This window comes from Diplotaxodon limnothrissa, linkage group LG13, assembly GCF_057381915.1.
Source record: "Diplotaxodon limnothrissa isolate DT_005_m linkage group LG13, D_limnothrissa_male_GT1.1, whole genome shotgun sequence".
Taxonomy (NCBI): Eukaryota; Metazoa; Chordata; class Actinopteri; order Cichliformes; family Cichlidae; genus Diplotaxodon; species Diplotaxodon limnothrissa.
The window spans coordinates 8,767,545-8,782,187 of record NC_140608.1 but is presented as its reverse complement, the minus strand read 5'-3'; the positions used below and the strand labels follow the sequence as shown (position 1 = coordinate 8,782,187).

The 14,643-nt window shown below is 38.3% G+C and overlaps 1 protein-coding gene across 2 annotated transcripts in view; it reads right to left on the bottom strand.

Moving 5' to 3' along the window:
- fmn2a (formin 2a) overlaps window positions 1–14,643 on the bottom strand; it is a 39,009-nt gene that overhangs the window by 210 nt on the left and 24,156 nt on the right. For both annotated transcript variants that reach the window (XM_085369115.1, XM_085369116.1), the window contains exons 9-17: window positions 12,198–12,289; window positions 11,977–12,106; window positions 11,731–11,877; window positions 11,070–11,129; window positions 10,277–10,397; window positions 6,973–7,065; window positions 2,248–2,299; window positions 1,151–1,300; window positions 60–141 (exon numbers count right to left, since the gene is read on the bottom strand). In XM_085369115.1, the coding sequence (XP_085225241.1) occupies window positions 60–141; window positions 1,151–1,300; window positions 2,248–2,299; window positions 6,973–7,065; window positions 10,277–10,397; window positions 11,070–11,129; window positions 11,731–11,877; window positions 11,977–12,106; window positions 12,198–12,289 (927 nt within the window). The remainder of the gene's footprint in view (window positions 1–59; window positions 142–1,150; window positions 1,301–2,247; window positions 2,300–6,972; window positions 7,066–10,276; window positions 10,398–11,069; window positions 11,130–11,730; window positions 11,878–11,976; window positions 12,107–12,197; window positions 12,290–14,643) is intronic.

The following is a 14,643-nucleotide window of genomic DNA, read 5'->3' as shown; positions in this document are numbered from 1 at the left end:
ATAAATAGAAAACAGATGACTCCATACAGTAATAAGAAAAAGTAAAATGTTATGCATACTATTCCAGTTGCATGTTTGGGTGTCACATTGTAGGAAGCCTTCTGCCTGGCCTGTTTAAAAGACTCCTCTGCCATTTTGACCCTAAAAAAAAAAGGAGAAATAAATGCCAATCATGTGATAAAGATGTTAAGAGCAATTAATTAGCTGCATAGAGCTACACAGAGTCACTAAAATTCACCATTACACCATCAAAAAAGAAAAATGTAGTATAGTGCTAAAGATTTCAGGTTTATACCATCCAAGTTGTGGTCATGGGGCATTTAAACACAAGGATTTTGGTTTGACAGGAGGCCAGACCTTCTACTCTGAAATGATTCACTCTAGTTTACTATAGCAAGGAGAGGGCCAGAAATGTCACTACTCATTTGCTCTTTAAAAAGAAAAATGATTAACATGCTGGCATTGAGTGAGTAGAGCAGTTTATACTAGCAGACTCGCCTGTTGTCTCTACCCATTACATGTTCAATGCATGGTAGTGCTGCATCTTTGCATGCCCATACAGGCAGAAGTGAGGATTACCATCTACTGTTCCACATATGGCAAAGGACAAAGAGTTAATGCTTTCAAATTAGTTTTTATTCTTTCCTACTGAACAAGCAAAGACTATGACATTGGACCTCGCTTACAAATACTATCACAAGTCAATCTTCATTGGAAATAATGGACCAATTTGCTTTTTGTTGACATATGCAGCTATATCTTCATATTTATCAAACCACTGGAAGCTAACTGGATGATGCATGTGTTTTTTTTTTTCGTTGCTGGGGTAAGGACAAAGATTTGGGTCATTTGCCCTCTTTCCCTTCATGAATTTGAATGAATCTGATAGGATCTTCAGTGAACATGAGATGCACTGCATGTTATTAATGGTTTGGAAACTCAAGCTTGGGGAAAATTCAAAATGAAGGAGCACTAGGCACATCTGTTATCACATTTTAAGGCTCCCAATCAGAGAAAATAAGAAAAAAAATGGACTGATATCTCAGCAATACTCCATTTTTAGTCAAAAGTTTTAAGCGTCCTATCAGAGGGATTTATCCGTATCATGGAAAATGTCACATTGTGGAACAGGAATCTTCATATGGCTCACCGCTCTTGTAAGATCAGCTTATTCTGCTTCTTCCACTGGTCTTTAAAATCTGTGGAAAACTCATGCCAAATGGAGAAGAATGTGTGGGGAGAGACTTCTTTCTCTCCTGCCTTCGGTTTGACTGAGAAGGATACACTCAACTCCAAGAAACTGAGGACAGAGAAGAAAAACATTACTTCAAGACCAAAACATTACAACACGAGATTACAGAAAACTATACCAATTATTGTGAAACTTGGCAGTCCTACGCAGATATGCAAAATATGATAGCTAATCTTGGAATAATGTGCTTTTTGGAGATTTAATAGTAGAGTAACTAAATAAAAACAATAATGACCGTGCATTTCAACGAAAAAAAAAAATGCTATTAGTGCTGCAAAAGCAAGAAAATCTGACTTAACCAAAATGATGAATTTTGCTGTATCGCTCCTTTTCCTTATCCATATGAACCTCTTTTGTATGTTTGTGTATACATACATGCACATACTCTATTGGTGTGTAAGCATGAGTGATGAAAGACAAAGGAGCCAAAGACAGATCTTGCAAAAAGAAAGTGTGCATAGAGCAGCGGATGACATACACTAAGGTGTTAAATGTGGCAGCAATTTTGAGTGGATTAATATCGTGGACAGGTTGGGGTCTCTTTGTTTGGAGTGTGCTATAGGAACACATTCCAAGCCAGCAGTAACAGAAGCCTGGAGCCATGGCTGTCTACTCTCGCTCCACTTAGATAAACAACATAGACACTGCATAGGGGGCCTCCCGTCTACTGAAGGCCTGGCATGACGGCCTGCACCTTCCATGTAATTGAAGGAACCAGGAGTCATAAATATTGACAAAGCTGCAAGATTATATTTCTTCACTGCAGCGAGAGTATATCACTTCAAACTGTGTTGGATTGCATTATACCTTACTTTCAAATTCACAACTACAATCACTGCTTTGAAACTTAAAAGACGACCAAATGTAAATCCAGGAAATAAAATGCAAAGTAACATTTATTTTTTGAGCAAAGATATGTAGGAAAAGGTTTTTAAACACACACACACACACACACACACACACACACACACACACACACACACTACTCTTCTTACATCTTCTGAGTTTCTGCTAGCTGGTTCTCCTGCGTTTCCAGTTCAGTTTTGGCTGTGAAAGAGTAAGAAAAAAAAATTATGCATTTGCAAATAGACGGATTTTGCATTTCCCTTAAAAGACAGCTCTTTTATTTATAGTGTGATTTGTATATACCAGGAGATTCAAGATGTCACCATTACTTAACTCAAAAGTCCTGCTCAGGGTCAACATCGAGCCATGACATTATTGAGTGTTGGATTGTATGCTGTTGCACAACTGACAAATGAGTAGTGGAGATTGCAGAACAAGTGCTTCTTTGTGTAATATTACTTCAAATGGAGACAGATGACTGTGTTCACGTTTGTGTGAGGTGTGAGGGAGTAGTTGGACATCATGGTGCACATTAGCAAGCAGTTCCAGCAGACCACAACACTTATCTTGGGGTGCCATCGGGATCATTTTCACTGCGTTATAAATTATGATATGAACGAAAAGCAGTCAAATGTGACAGCCTTGGTTAGACAAGCATCGCAGGTTAGTACTCATCAAATTTCAGATCCAAGGGCTGATTTTTCATCTCATTTTTTCAATATATCAGCAGTTGTAGAGTCGATCCAGCTGTGTTTTGTTGGTCTATATCTTCACTATGGTGCTGTATAACTGTCAAAAGGCTAGGCATTAAATTCTTGCCCAGATAACATCTCTTTTCCCTCAAGGTCAGTAATGTGTAACCTGCTGTCTTAAACTGTCAAATGATCAGAAATGACCTATGGCCTGCAAATAGCTTTGTGAGACAGATGACAGTAGATGGAACAGAGAATCTTTCCTGGCACAAACCCGTGTGCTGCTTTTACCCAGTTGAATATCTGCTTGCTTTGTGTAATTGAAGCCAGAACCACATCTAAAGATCTCAGACAAACCTGCTGAGAGGAGCTCTATGCATTATCATTCTAAAGTGCTAAATCACTCTGCAGACTACAATCTTGCCCGTCACTGCAGATTGTCCATCAAAAATGATAACAAATTGATGAGAAATATGAAGTTATGCGACAACATTTTAAAAAAATTAATATAAAATATAATATATAATAGACTGTTAAATAACCTTTATCATGCCGAATGATTTAGTATCAAGTCTATATAGTTTGCTCTTTTCTAATAATCTTATTGTGATGTTGTTAAGATATTGTGATATTATGGGAGAGAATCAAACAAAAGAGGAAAACTTAAAAAAAAGGTTATTTAAAGATATAAAACATCAGCATTGTTGCACAACATCAACATGTCTATCTAAAGTCAATATTTCTTTTTTCCATAATGTGCTATGCATTGATATTTAAAAGTTTATTTAACATTCTTGGCTTATTTGCTTTGATTTCTTAGGTTGCAGTTAGTAGAAAATGTAGCAAGAGTATGCCATCAGTCATACTAGTAATCTTTACATTCATCAGAAACAGATTATCACATGGCCGGTGCTCTCTTGCTAGTCATATTGACTCCATCAAAGGCCTGCATGCATGAGAATTTGTGAAGTGAGTGGAGAAAATGGAGCTAGACCAAACAGCCAAGCTCCAACAAGTCCGCTCCCACTGTTATTCTGTGGTTAGTTGCATGGTCAGAAAATAAACAAAAGCGGTTTAAACTGTGGAGCCAGAAACGGTTTAACCCCAGGCTTTTTAGAAATTACAGAAATAACAAAAATAAGACATTTGGCTGTTGTTTCTTTTTTCACTGCTGCAGTGGAAGAACCTCAAGAATCCCGTCTGGAGCCTTGTGAGTCACATGTCCATGTTACAGTGCTTACATTCTGGTCTCAGAGGAAAAACCTCATCATTTGCATCAAAGAGAGAGCCCCCATATTTCTCTCAAACGCACAGAGAGAGGAACGGAGATGGGGAGAGGTGGAAATGGGAGAGATGCTTTCATCTGCAGACTTCCTTTAAAATGGACAGTGAGCATTACTGCTGAAGCACATATGCTATGTATTAGACTCTCATTTGAATACAAAAGCAGTTGGAAAGAGGCCTGCAAGTTGGGTCCTTCAGGAAGATTGGTCACAGTCAACTGAATGTACCCAGGGTCAAAGCCAGTGCTACATAAATAATGACTATTGGTTTGTTTTTCTAAAACAAGTGTTTAAAAAAAAAAATCCAGTAAGTCTTACACATTTGAAGTAGACTGCAATAATCTAATATTGCTGCATGCAGATGTTAGATTACAGATAAAAGCTCAACTTCATGACATCTGGTGAATATGACAAATAAACACGATTATATTTTGGGTAGATTTTGATGCTATTTAAACAAAAATGCAGTAGCTTTTTCCTGTTGACTGAAAATTTGCAGCTCACAAATTTTATTATCACAGCCACGGTACTCAGAGGCCAAACCCTTTGTTGTTTTCATCCAAATACCTCTAGGGCAAAGTATCATTATTCCAGTCAAATTCCTCTACATCTGAGTGCACAAATAAAGACCAAGTAATATTCAAAGTCTACTTAATGAAAAAGATAATTTTCCAAAGTCTGTTTTACGCCACATTATACAGTTCTCCTCTTGGCAGTCAATTTACAGCAAGAAGCTACATGACAAGTTCAAATTTAGACTTTTTTTCCCCCTTTGAGTCAGAGCAAGAGTGCTTCATTTTATTAGGCAGAGATCACGATTAAAAAAACCCTAAACTGACTCCAAGTGCAGTCATGATCTTTCAAAACAGATAGGCAAACTTGAAACAACATCAGTGAATTATTCAATACACCCTGAAATAAACAGAGGTCCCTATGGAAACTACACTGACTGAGTCTTTGTGTGTGTATAGCAACTGTAAAACGGTATGAAACAGATCTTAAATGTGTTTGCAGGCATGGACAACTTGCATCATTCTGATGGATGAGCTGCGTCACATAGGCTCACACAAATCATTAAATTAAAGCATGCACTCTTAAAGTAGTAAATTATTTCTATGGAAAGGTCTGATACTTAACATGCAAATTCAGCTGCAGATCTGGCAAGGATTTTCAGCAGAAGAACAGTGTTTATGGAACTCCAAATACACTACAGTGACTATGTTTAAAGTAGGGCTGAACGATTATGGAAAATAATCTAATTGCGATTTTTTGCCCCAATATTGCGATTGCGATGCGATATGCGATTATTTTTTAAGGTCTTTGTCTTCTGTATTATTAAACAAAGACAAGCAATACATCATATAGTATGGCCAATACTATATTACATTAATTTTAAACTGTTCTTTCCTGGAAGACAGACCTCTGTTATGATGACATGAGGTGATGCATGAATTGATGACTGACATTTTTATTTAACTTCTTCAATCACAACAGTATATTTGAACATACACAATAGTTTATTTTTAGCTTACAAACATCTGAGCATAAAGTGCTGACAAGGAACCCTGGTGTAAACATTAAAATGAAAGTCAGTACAATGTGCAGATTGCAGAAATATACATAAAAAAAAAATCAGTGGCTTTACCACACTCAGTTTTTCGACATCTGTGAACTACTAGACAGTCATTAAATTAAAAAATAATATTAAATAAATAAAACTAATAAATAAAAAATACACACATCTTACTGATCTCTGCAGTCAGTAACATTACACATAAAGTGCAAACATAATAGCAATTGTATAAACACACACACAAACACGCCTTTAAAATTTAAAGGCGTGAAATTGGACGGTCTAGTTCTGATTAGCGTCACCGCTGTCTCGGTGGAGTTTAATAAACTCGGCCGTCTGCTTCTTGCTATCTAAAATATAACCAGACACTGGTGTAAATTCTCGACTGTCTCATACTTCTGTTTAATAAGTTTTCTGTTTGACGTTTAGTCAGCTGTGTGAAAACCAAGGAGGAACCCACCCGGGGGATTAATAAAGTTTTATTTTATCTAATCTAATAACTTTAATCTCAGCCAAACCGATTTACTCACGAACAAACAAAACACTGAAAAAAGCCCAACAATAACATTTTTAGGTTGTCTAAGTGACTTATATATTACGTTTAACCCGAGCAGCGAAACTCCGCGGTGATCTGAAAATGATGTGCCGGGAGTTGTGCCGTTCTCGGCCGCATCAGTAACCCTCGAGCTCCCGGCTAGCTGTCGAGCTGGTGGGTAGCAGACGCCTCTGAAAACGTCGAAGCACTTTTGCAAATATGGGATATCTTGATAAACCGAGCAGATATTTGATGTTTACACAACTACTTTCTCGCCTGAAAATATGTTAAAAGTTTATTTTGTGACCCAGAAAGATTAGTATGAGTAATTTTAAAACTCAGTAGCGGCCGCCATTGCTGGAAACTGGAGTTTGGCTGGGCCGCGCTATGAATTCTGGGATATGGTAGTAATTTGGACAGCCTTCGGCGCGTCGCTGTGACGTAATCGGTCTACAAATGCGGCCTCAGGAGGATGCAGCCCATGAATTTGGACATGTCCAGAGTATAATCGCAGCCTTTGCGGTTAGAAAATTGCACTTGATCATGTCGCGATATTATCGCAAATACGATATATCGTTCAGCCCTAGTTTAAAGTAATGAAGGAACATATTAGTGCAGTGGTGTGGATTGTCAGTAATAGACGGCTATGGTACAGATACAAAGATACATCAAGCTTTTGATACAAAGATCCAAACATTGCAGTTCATTGTTGAGTTTAATATTTAAATGGAATTCACTGACAGTCGAGTCAAATAGACTGTAGACAAAATCATATTCAGTTGTTTTCTCACCTCGATTGAGAAATTCATCCATCTTGTCCTTGAATGGTTGCAGGTTCTCTTCAGAGGACAATTTGCAAACTTTCTCCGTTTCAGCAGAGCATGCTGAAATAACAAAAGATTAGAAGATAAGGGGGGTGGGGGAGTCTTCCAGAACAGAAATATTTTATCCACCATTGGCGCTTTAATTATCTGCAGTGCTCTTTAACCTAGCTGAGCTTGCTTTAATAAATCTCTACTGAATTTTTGCTGAATAAGTGTCTGCAAAGACATAATAACCCATAATGACTAATAAGTTAGCCCTAGCAACCAGGAAGGCCTGCGGTCTGATCCCAGGAGAAACTTATTGTTACGCTCGATCTGCAAGCATAACAGATACACAAGCTCAGCTCAAGGCCTTAGAGGTGGAGAGGCCATGAGACGCTTAAGGGAACAACGAGGTCGGGACTGGGCAAGTGGTAATTCATCGACCATATGGTGCCTCAGCCAAAAAGGCAAAGCAAGCTCTCTCTCCACTGCATTACTTGCTGATGTCCTTTGGGCCAGCCAAGGCCATTTCTACGCCGCCTACCTATCGGAAAACCCCTCTGGGAACTGTCATCGAAGCCCATGTCTGCTAGAGCACTCAGCTACCTCTGCTAGGTAATGAAGAGGTCTGCAGGTATAGCATGTGATGATGTATTTATGTATGGCCAGTATGTGCCACAGCCACTGGGGTCGAAAGTCAGTTTCCCCTGTGAGCAACTCCATCTTTATGAATTGCAAATAATGAACAGCCTAAAGAATCATTACAGCAGAGAAAAAACAATATTTGGCAATACGTTTTAGGCGTCTGATTGGTTTAGCAGCAAAAACACATAAAACATGATAGAGAACAGACCAGGTTTAGGGAATAGTCGATCAGGCTGCAAGTACACACTCACGTGCATCATTTTGCTCAAAGATACACTTTAAAAAAAAATAAAAATAAAAAAATCACCTCTAGAGCAAGAATAATGAAAATGAGCATTTTCTAAATGCTGCATAAATTAAGATGTTTTTCACTCAGCCAGTGAGTTTGGCTTGTCATTATCAAATATCCAAACCTTTTCCTGTGATCTTAATGTGTAGTGACATAACATTAATACAGTTCTCCATTATCCTATTTTACTTTGTGTTTTTGCGTTCCCACTTAAGAGTTATTGTTCCACAAACTCCATGGTTTGTGGAATTATCACATAACCCCCTTTTTCTTGATTCAAGTTCATTCTGTGCTGACTTTTTAAATTTTAAATATAAAAAGCAAAACTAAAGGACAAGATCCAGAGCTGGTAAATGAAGCCAAGGCAAAGTGGGGGAAAAAAAAAACAACAACAAAAAAAAACGTGACTCTTTACTGCACCAAAAAGCATATTCTAGACCAGTTTTGCCCCTGATAACAACATGAAATAGGGTGAATATTTTTCTTCCACCTCGACTTCTTAATCAGGGGCATGACCTTTTTGACTGACAGGCCTCTCACAAACAGCTCGAGATTAAGCTGGACTTCTTCACTGTGTGTATCTGGTGCATGTGGAGCATTTTTAATGTATTATCTAAACACTAAGGCTTAGGTGAGTGAAATTCTGGTGTTTTTTTCACTTAGCACTAATCAGCCAATGTGGTTGCACCTATGCAGTTTATGAATACAGCTTGCTAACAAGGGTAGCTAGCCTTAGCTGATAAATTAGCATTCCAACTCTTAGCAACTTCTAGGTCTAATAATAATAATAATAATAATAATAATAATTTGTGTCACCAAAACACTATTGTTGAGGATTAAATGCTGACCCTGTGTGAAAAACATGGTTAATAAAGGTCATTACTAACCATGTTACATGTAGTTTCCCCAGTTGCATCCAGATTCTTTTACTATTGTAATGCATGCAGAATGTGGTTGGGTCGCTGAAACAAGTAAGTTCTTTCCTGAAAAATGGGTCATCTGGATGGTTAATGTTTCTCCTAATACGGTATATATTAATCAGCCTTAATCAAATCTTTGCAGATCAGAGAAGTATCCATACCATGTTCACTAATGCACCCCTACAGTATCACAAAAGCTTGCTTTTGAGCTATGCACTGAGACGAAGCTAGGCAGTCCCCTGACACTTGAGTCCTGAAGACCAGCATCTATAATTTTCAGTTGATTATGAGTCACAGGACAGTTTTCCACATTGCCTGAGTCCATTTTAAAATGTTTGGGTAAAGAGTTGGCACCAGTGATTCATCATCATGTTTAAAAATGTTTTTTCCTTGTATGGTGGTTTTAGTTAACTGTGTTTATTGACAATATATTTTGTAAGTGATTTTGAGCTGGTGTGCTGATTTCCACTATAGAATTGAGGCTGTATTTAATCCAGTGAGGCCAGAGTATCTGACTTTTTTTCAATACTTGTTTAAGTCTTCCTAAAACAGTCTTACTGTTCTTTTTAAGTTAAGAAATTTAATTCCTAAATGGCTTAACTATTTATCCATGCAGTGTATCACAGAGTAATAATCCCTTTATGTCTTTGCATCTGAAAAACTTACTAGTATGCCTTTTATATAGCCAGCTATGTTATTACTCTAATTAACAGTGGGTTCTTCAACTAGTTGTCGAACAACCCACACCACCCCATCTCTTAAAACATGTCACGGGTAACAAATTTAAAATGAGCACATATTCCTAAAATAACATTTGTCTTTCTATTGTTTTCAGTTTAACGCAGGATTTAAATGACTTGCACATCATTTCATTGTGTTTTTATTTTATGTTTTACACAGTGGTCCAACTTTTTTGGAAACGTGATTATGAATAGCTGCAGTTATCTTCTGAATAGTCTCATATTTGTATTTTTGAGTTCCAGGACAATGAGGAGAGCCTGAACAGACTCTCTCAGTAGTAGAAGTTCCTTGACCTTTCCCTGTCTATATTTCTCTTTCTCGTTCATGACGACAATAAAGGTACGCCAGGTCCAACATGAGTCTACATCTGACAAGTAACATCTGCTTCCAGTTAGCTTGTCTGTACAACAAACAGATGCTATCTCAATGTTGACTGGCCTTTGCAATCCACACATGACCATAGCTGGTCAGGTCTGGAAAATTATTTTGCATTATGCAAGCAACACTTAAATTCATACATTTTTTTTTATCATATGCTGCATAAATATCAATGCAGTGTCATTTTAAACATGCTATAAGACTTGCAGTAATTACAGAACAACCAAGTTTACAACCTTGTAAGCATTTTGTAAATACTGTGTTTAGGATGTGCCCACAAGAAGGAAAACTATGGAATGTAAGTTTATCACTGTACCATTAAGGTCTTTCCTCAACTTGCGGAGATCTCTTTGAAAGTCCTCAAACTTCATCTGGGAAGCCTGGAAAAGGTCCAGGGGCTCAGGCAGAGGGTAGACGCATGTCTCTTTGCCAGCATCCTGGTTAAAGACAACACACATACGTGTGCAAAAACACACACACTGCAATGTCAAAATCAATCTTTCTCAAATGGAAGAGGGCCTCTCTATACTTTACACACAAGGCAAGATTTAAATAAATGTCTTGAGGGACCGACATGTACTTATCAGCAGTTCAGACATGCCAGAGAAGATGTCTAAAACTACAGCAGATAATGACCATTAAGCCGGGGTCACAAAGCACATGTCAATTCTCCTCATCAGCATTAGTGACAGGTCATAATGAGTGCTACAGCCATGTCATGCAGGTTGATTTTGGCAAGCTGCACTACTGAGTTCATCTCATCTGGAGAACCTAATTATTTACACTAGCGCTGCTTTGGATGCTGTGCCAATGAACAGACTGCAGGTTTGAACGAAGCCAGACCAAAGCAGAGTAGGAGCGGGAGATGAAGAGTGAAAGACAGAAAGAGAAGTATAAGAGAGAGCCCGGGAAAGCAAGAGAGGGAGGGAGAGGTAGAGAGAGATTTGTTTCTGCCGTAAATGAGGAAAGGGAAAATAAATAATTTGATAAAGGATAAGCCATGGTATCCTCTGGCAAGAGAAGAGATGAAAAGAGAGCTCTGGAAGGATTTCTAAGCAAATCAGACTAAAACAGAAAAGTGATTCGAATAAACAGGAACCAAAACATACCTCATCAAAGTGCCTTAAATAGTAAGCAACAATGTAGGACAAAAGACTCTGGGAGTTATCCTGAAAGAAAGAGAAAGATCCAAATAAATAAACCAAGATCCCTTTATTTATTAATTTAATCATTTTGGAGCAGGACGTTTTAATTTGTGCAGGGCAAACAAGAATGGAGACAGCAGCCTTAGAAGTTAGGAATAAATCATGACATTGGAAGAGTACTACAACAAAACAACTGTGCTTGGCTGGCCGTCATAACTTAAGAGTTGGTGGAAAGTTTGATGTTCTTTATGGATACCTTACTCTGTCCGCCACTACAAAAACACAAACCATTGCGTCCTTATATGGCAGTGCCAAGGGCACTCCGAGTCTGCTGTGATATTGAATCAGAGCAAACACGATTGCTTCTCCTCAAAATCTGCCCAGCTATGGTCATAAGGCTTGACCCCTTGGAGAGAATACCTTTGAAACCCTGTGTCCCATTTTAAAACTATTATTTTCCTATTTATATTTTACTGCATAATGTGAATTAAACAAAGCTAGACAGACCTCTCTTCTATACATTTTTTTTCTCCCCCACTTCTAATCCAGTCCTTTCCAGGTTTGTTGTGAATTACACATCTGCAGTTGCAAAGTAAGTGATGTTTGCTTTTACTCCAGTACTCACACTGCTTTTAACGTCCTTCAGTTTTGGCAGAATGTCCAAGGTGAAGCCGTCAGCCTGCCCTCGAGACCGATTTCCTCCGTTCATAAAATTGCCAAAAGCCAGCACCAGGCCGAGCACCTGCAATACGACCTCACTACTCTGGAGAGTCTGAGGTGAACACACCACACAGACACGCAAGATGAAGATATGAAGGCTAAACCGAGTGACATGAAATAAAACAAACTGAGAAGAAGGCCAGTGGCTCACCTTGCACACTTTCTGAAGGATTTCAATTTTGCGGAGGATTGAAATGATACATTCATGGAAGGTTGACTGAAAAAGGATGCAGAACACCCTTTCTGAGAAATTGGAGATTTGTGATAGCTGGAACAGAAACCTGACGAAGGACAAGACCAGTCAACTTAAGCCATATATTTAATAGCAAGACATTGAACAGACTTAGTTTAGAGGGTGTATTTAGTTCTTACTGTTCTGGCTTGTCTAGTGGTTTGGCATCTTCCTTGCCTTTGGCAGATTTAATGTGCTTTTTAATGCTGTCCATCTCATCATCTTGAGCTCTCTGTCAAAAGAAAGTACACATTAAGTTGAAATAGAAATTGGTTACAGTTATGACGCTGACAAAAGGTTATTTTATTTTACTTAAACCTAAACTAAGCTAGCCAAAACACAAAGTGCCTCTACAAAAGCCTCGAGTCATCACTCATTTCTTGATACTGTGACAGGAAAATGCACTGGCACCATCTTTAGGATCATTGTCATTGCTGAAAATTGAAGCTGTTGTCAATCACATGCTTTCCAGATGGCATCGTATGATGGATCAAAATCTGAGGGTAATTATCAGTGTTCATAATTTCATAAATTTTGACAAGATCTTCAACAGTGATAGCTGTAATGCAGCCCTAAACCATGACAGCACCATGTTTTCTTCAGTGTTGTACTCTCCTGACCTTATTCAAACATTTTGATGATTTTAACCAAAATTTTCAATTTTGATTCGTCACTCCATGAGACCTGTTGTCAGCTCTTGTGCAGTTTGCATACCTCAGCCTTTTCTCCCTGTTTCTCTTTCCTAAGAATGGCTTCTTGACAACCAGACTGAGACCATTTCTGATGAGGCTTCAGAAAAGTAGATGCATCAACTGAAGTTCCAGATCAGTTTCTCAGATCCTGTGTCAAGTCTTTGGCGAATATTTATTTTGACTGTTTCTTAATTAGATGACTTTCAGATGAAGTTTATCTGCTCTAGAGTTTTTTTTTTTTCAGGCCTGTTTCTTTAGACCTGCCACTTTTGTGTCCTGAACTTTTAAATTTGTAAGCTAATACTACTTTGTGAATCAAGTTGTTGGTAGAAAATTTTTAGAAATGCTAGTTTCAAACTGTGTTAACATTGGCATTACTGTAGATTCAACTAAAGAAGTGAGAACAATTAGTTTTTGTCTAAGCCGTTAGTTGTTGTTTTTTTGTTTGTTTGTTTTTAAAGTGGCTCACTGGAAGGAAAATATAAACAAATGAGGGTCGACTCAAGACTTTTGCACAGCTTGATTACAAGAGAACATGCATGGATATTGCTGAAACATATCTGTGTATGTATTTCCTTTATTTTGGTAAGGATCAAGGGTAGCGGTGTCACAGTCAGGAAACCAAAATTTAAAGAAAAATACTAAAGAAGAAAATCTGTGAAAAACCACATCTGTAAGAGAAATGGGTGGGACACTGACAGCACAGGAAACAGTATTAAGTGCTTTATAAAAGAATTTGTTTGGATATTACTTGAATCACTTTTATCCTCTGAGTCACACCCAGCACTCCAAAGTGGTGAAAACATACATTCAAATTAAAGTCCATCCCTTGGAAATAGTGAGCCTTTTTGTAATAGCTGAAAAAATACACATTAGAAGGAGTTATACTTGGACATGTTCCCAAAACAGCATGTGAATGTTGAATGATTTTTGAACAAAAATATCAATAGATGCTTCTTAGACGTAGAGTGTAGAGTTTTGCAAAAATAATTGTACTGGTGTTTTTTTCATTCCCCCCCCCCCCCATTTGTCTCCGATATCAGCTCACTGAAACTTTTGAATGCTCATCCATGAAAAAATATGTTGCAAGGTGTTTAGAGGTTTTCTTGCACTTCAAACCCTGCAACATTTCAGTTGGATTGAAGTCTTTATTTGCGTGTCTTAGGCCATTCACAACCCCCTACCCTCCCTAATTTTCTTCCCTTTTGATGTCTGGAAGCTTTATCTCAAGTGTAAAAGAATTCTCAAATTATGTTTTGTACATAAACTCAACCATATGCCAGCCTATACAGTATAGGTTTCACAAATGCTAAAAGTATTGCCTTCAGCCAGACTACATTCCTGACTATTATCCTGCTGCCAGGCTCTGGACCACAGTTTTATACAAGGTGGTTTAAAAAAAAGCAAGCCAAAAATGCCCCTTCGTTTCACAAGAGGCAAAGACAATAGATCTTAATGTGTCTGACGCAGAGGGGCAAAACAATAAAACCATCTCCAGGAAGAAAATGTAAACTCTCTCTTAGTCCCTCCAGAGCCCTTAGACCCCCAAAGTCTGAGTCTCAGCAATCTGGCCTCATCCTCTGTTTCTCTCCATCCTACTCTGGGGTTTGGCCTCGGCATGGATCCTTGGAAAACATCAAACACCAGCATCAAACGCACGAAGGGCCAGATTAGTATTCTGCACACCGCTGCCTTCTGTCGGTGAGGGCAAGCTCTCCTTCGCCTTCTCTCGAGATGTTTTCAAGTGTAAATATATTTAACACAAAGCAGATCCTTTTCAAAGGGCAGCAGTGGAGCCCAGCAGTGTTTGGTGTAATTGGGGACAAGTAGGCATTAGCGTGTGATCTTTGAATTGCTAGGGCATGTTGTGGTGGTGGTTAGCATGAGAAATACA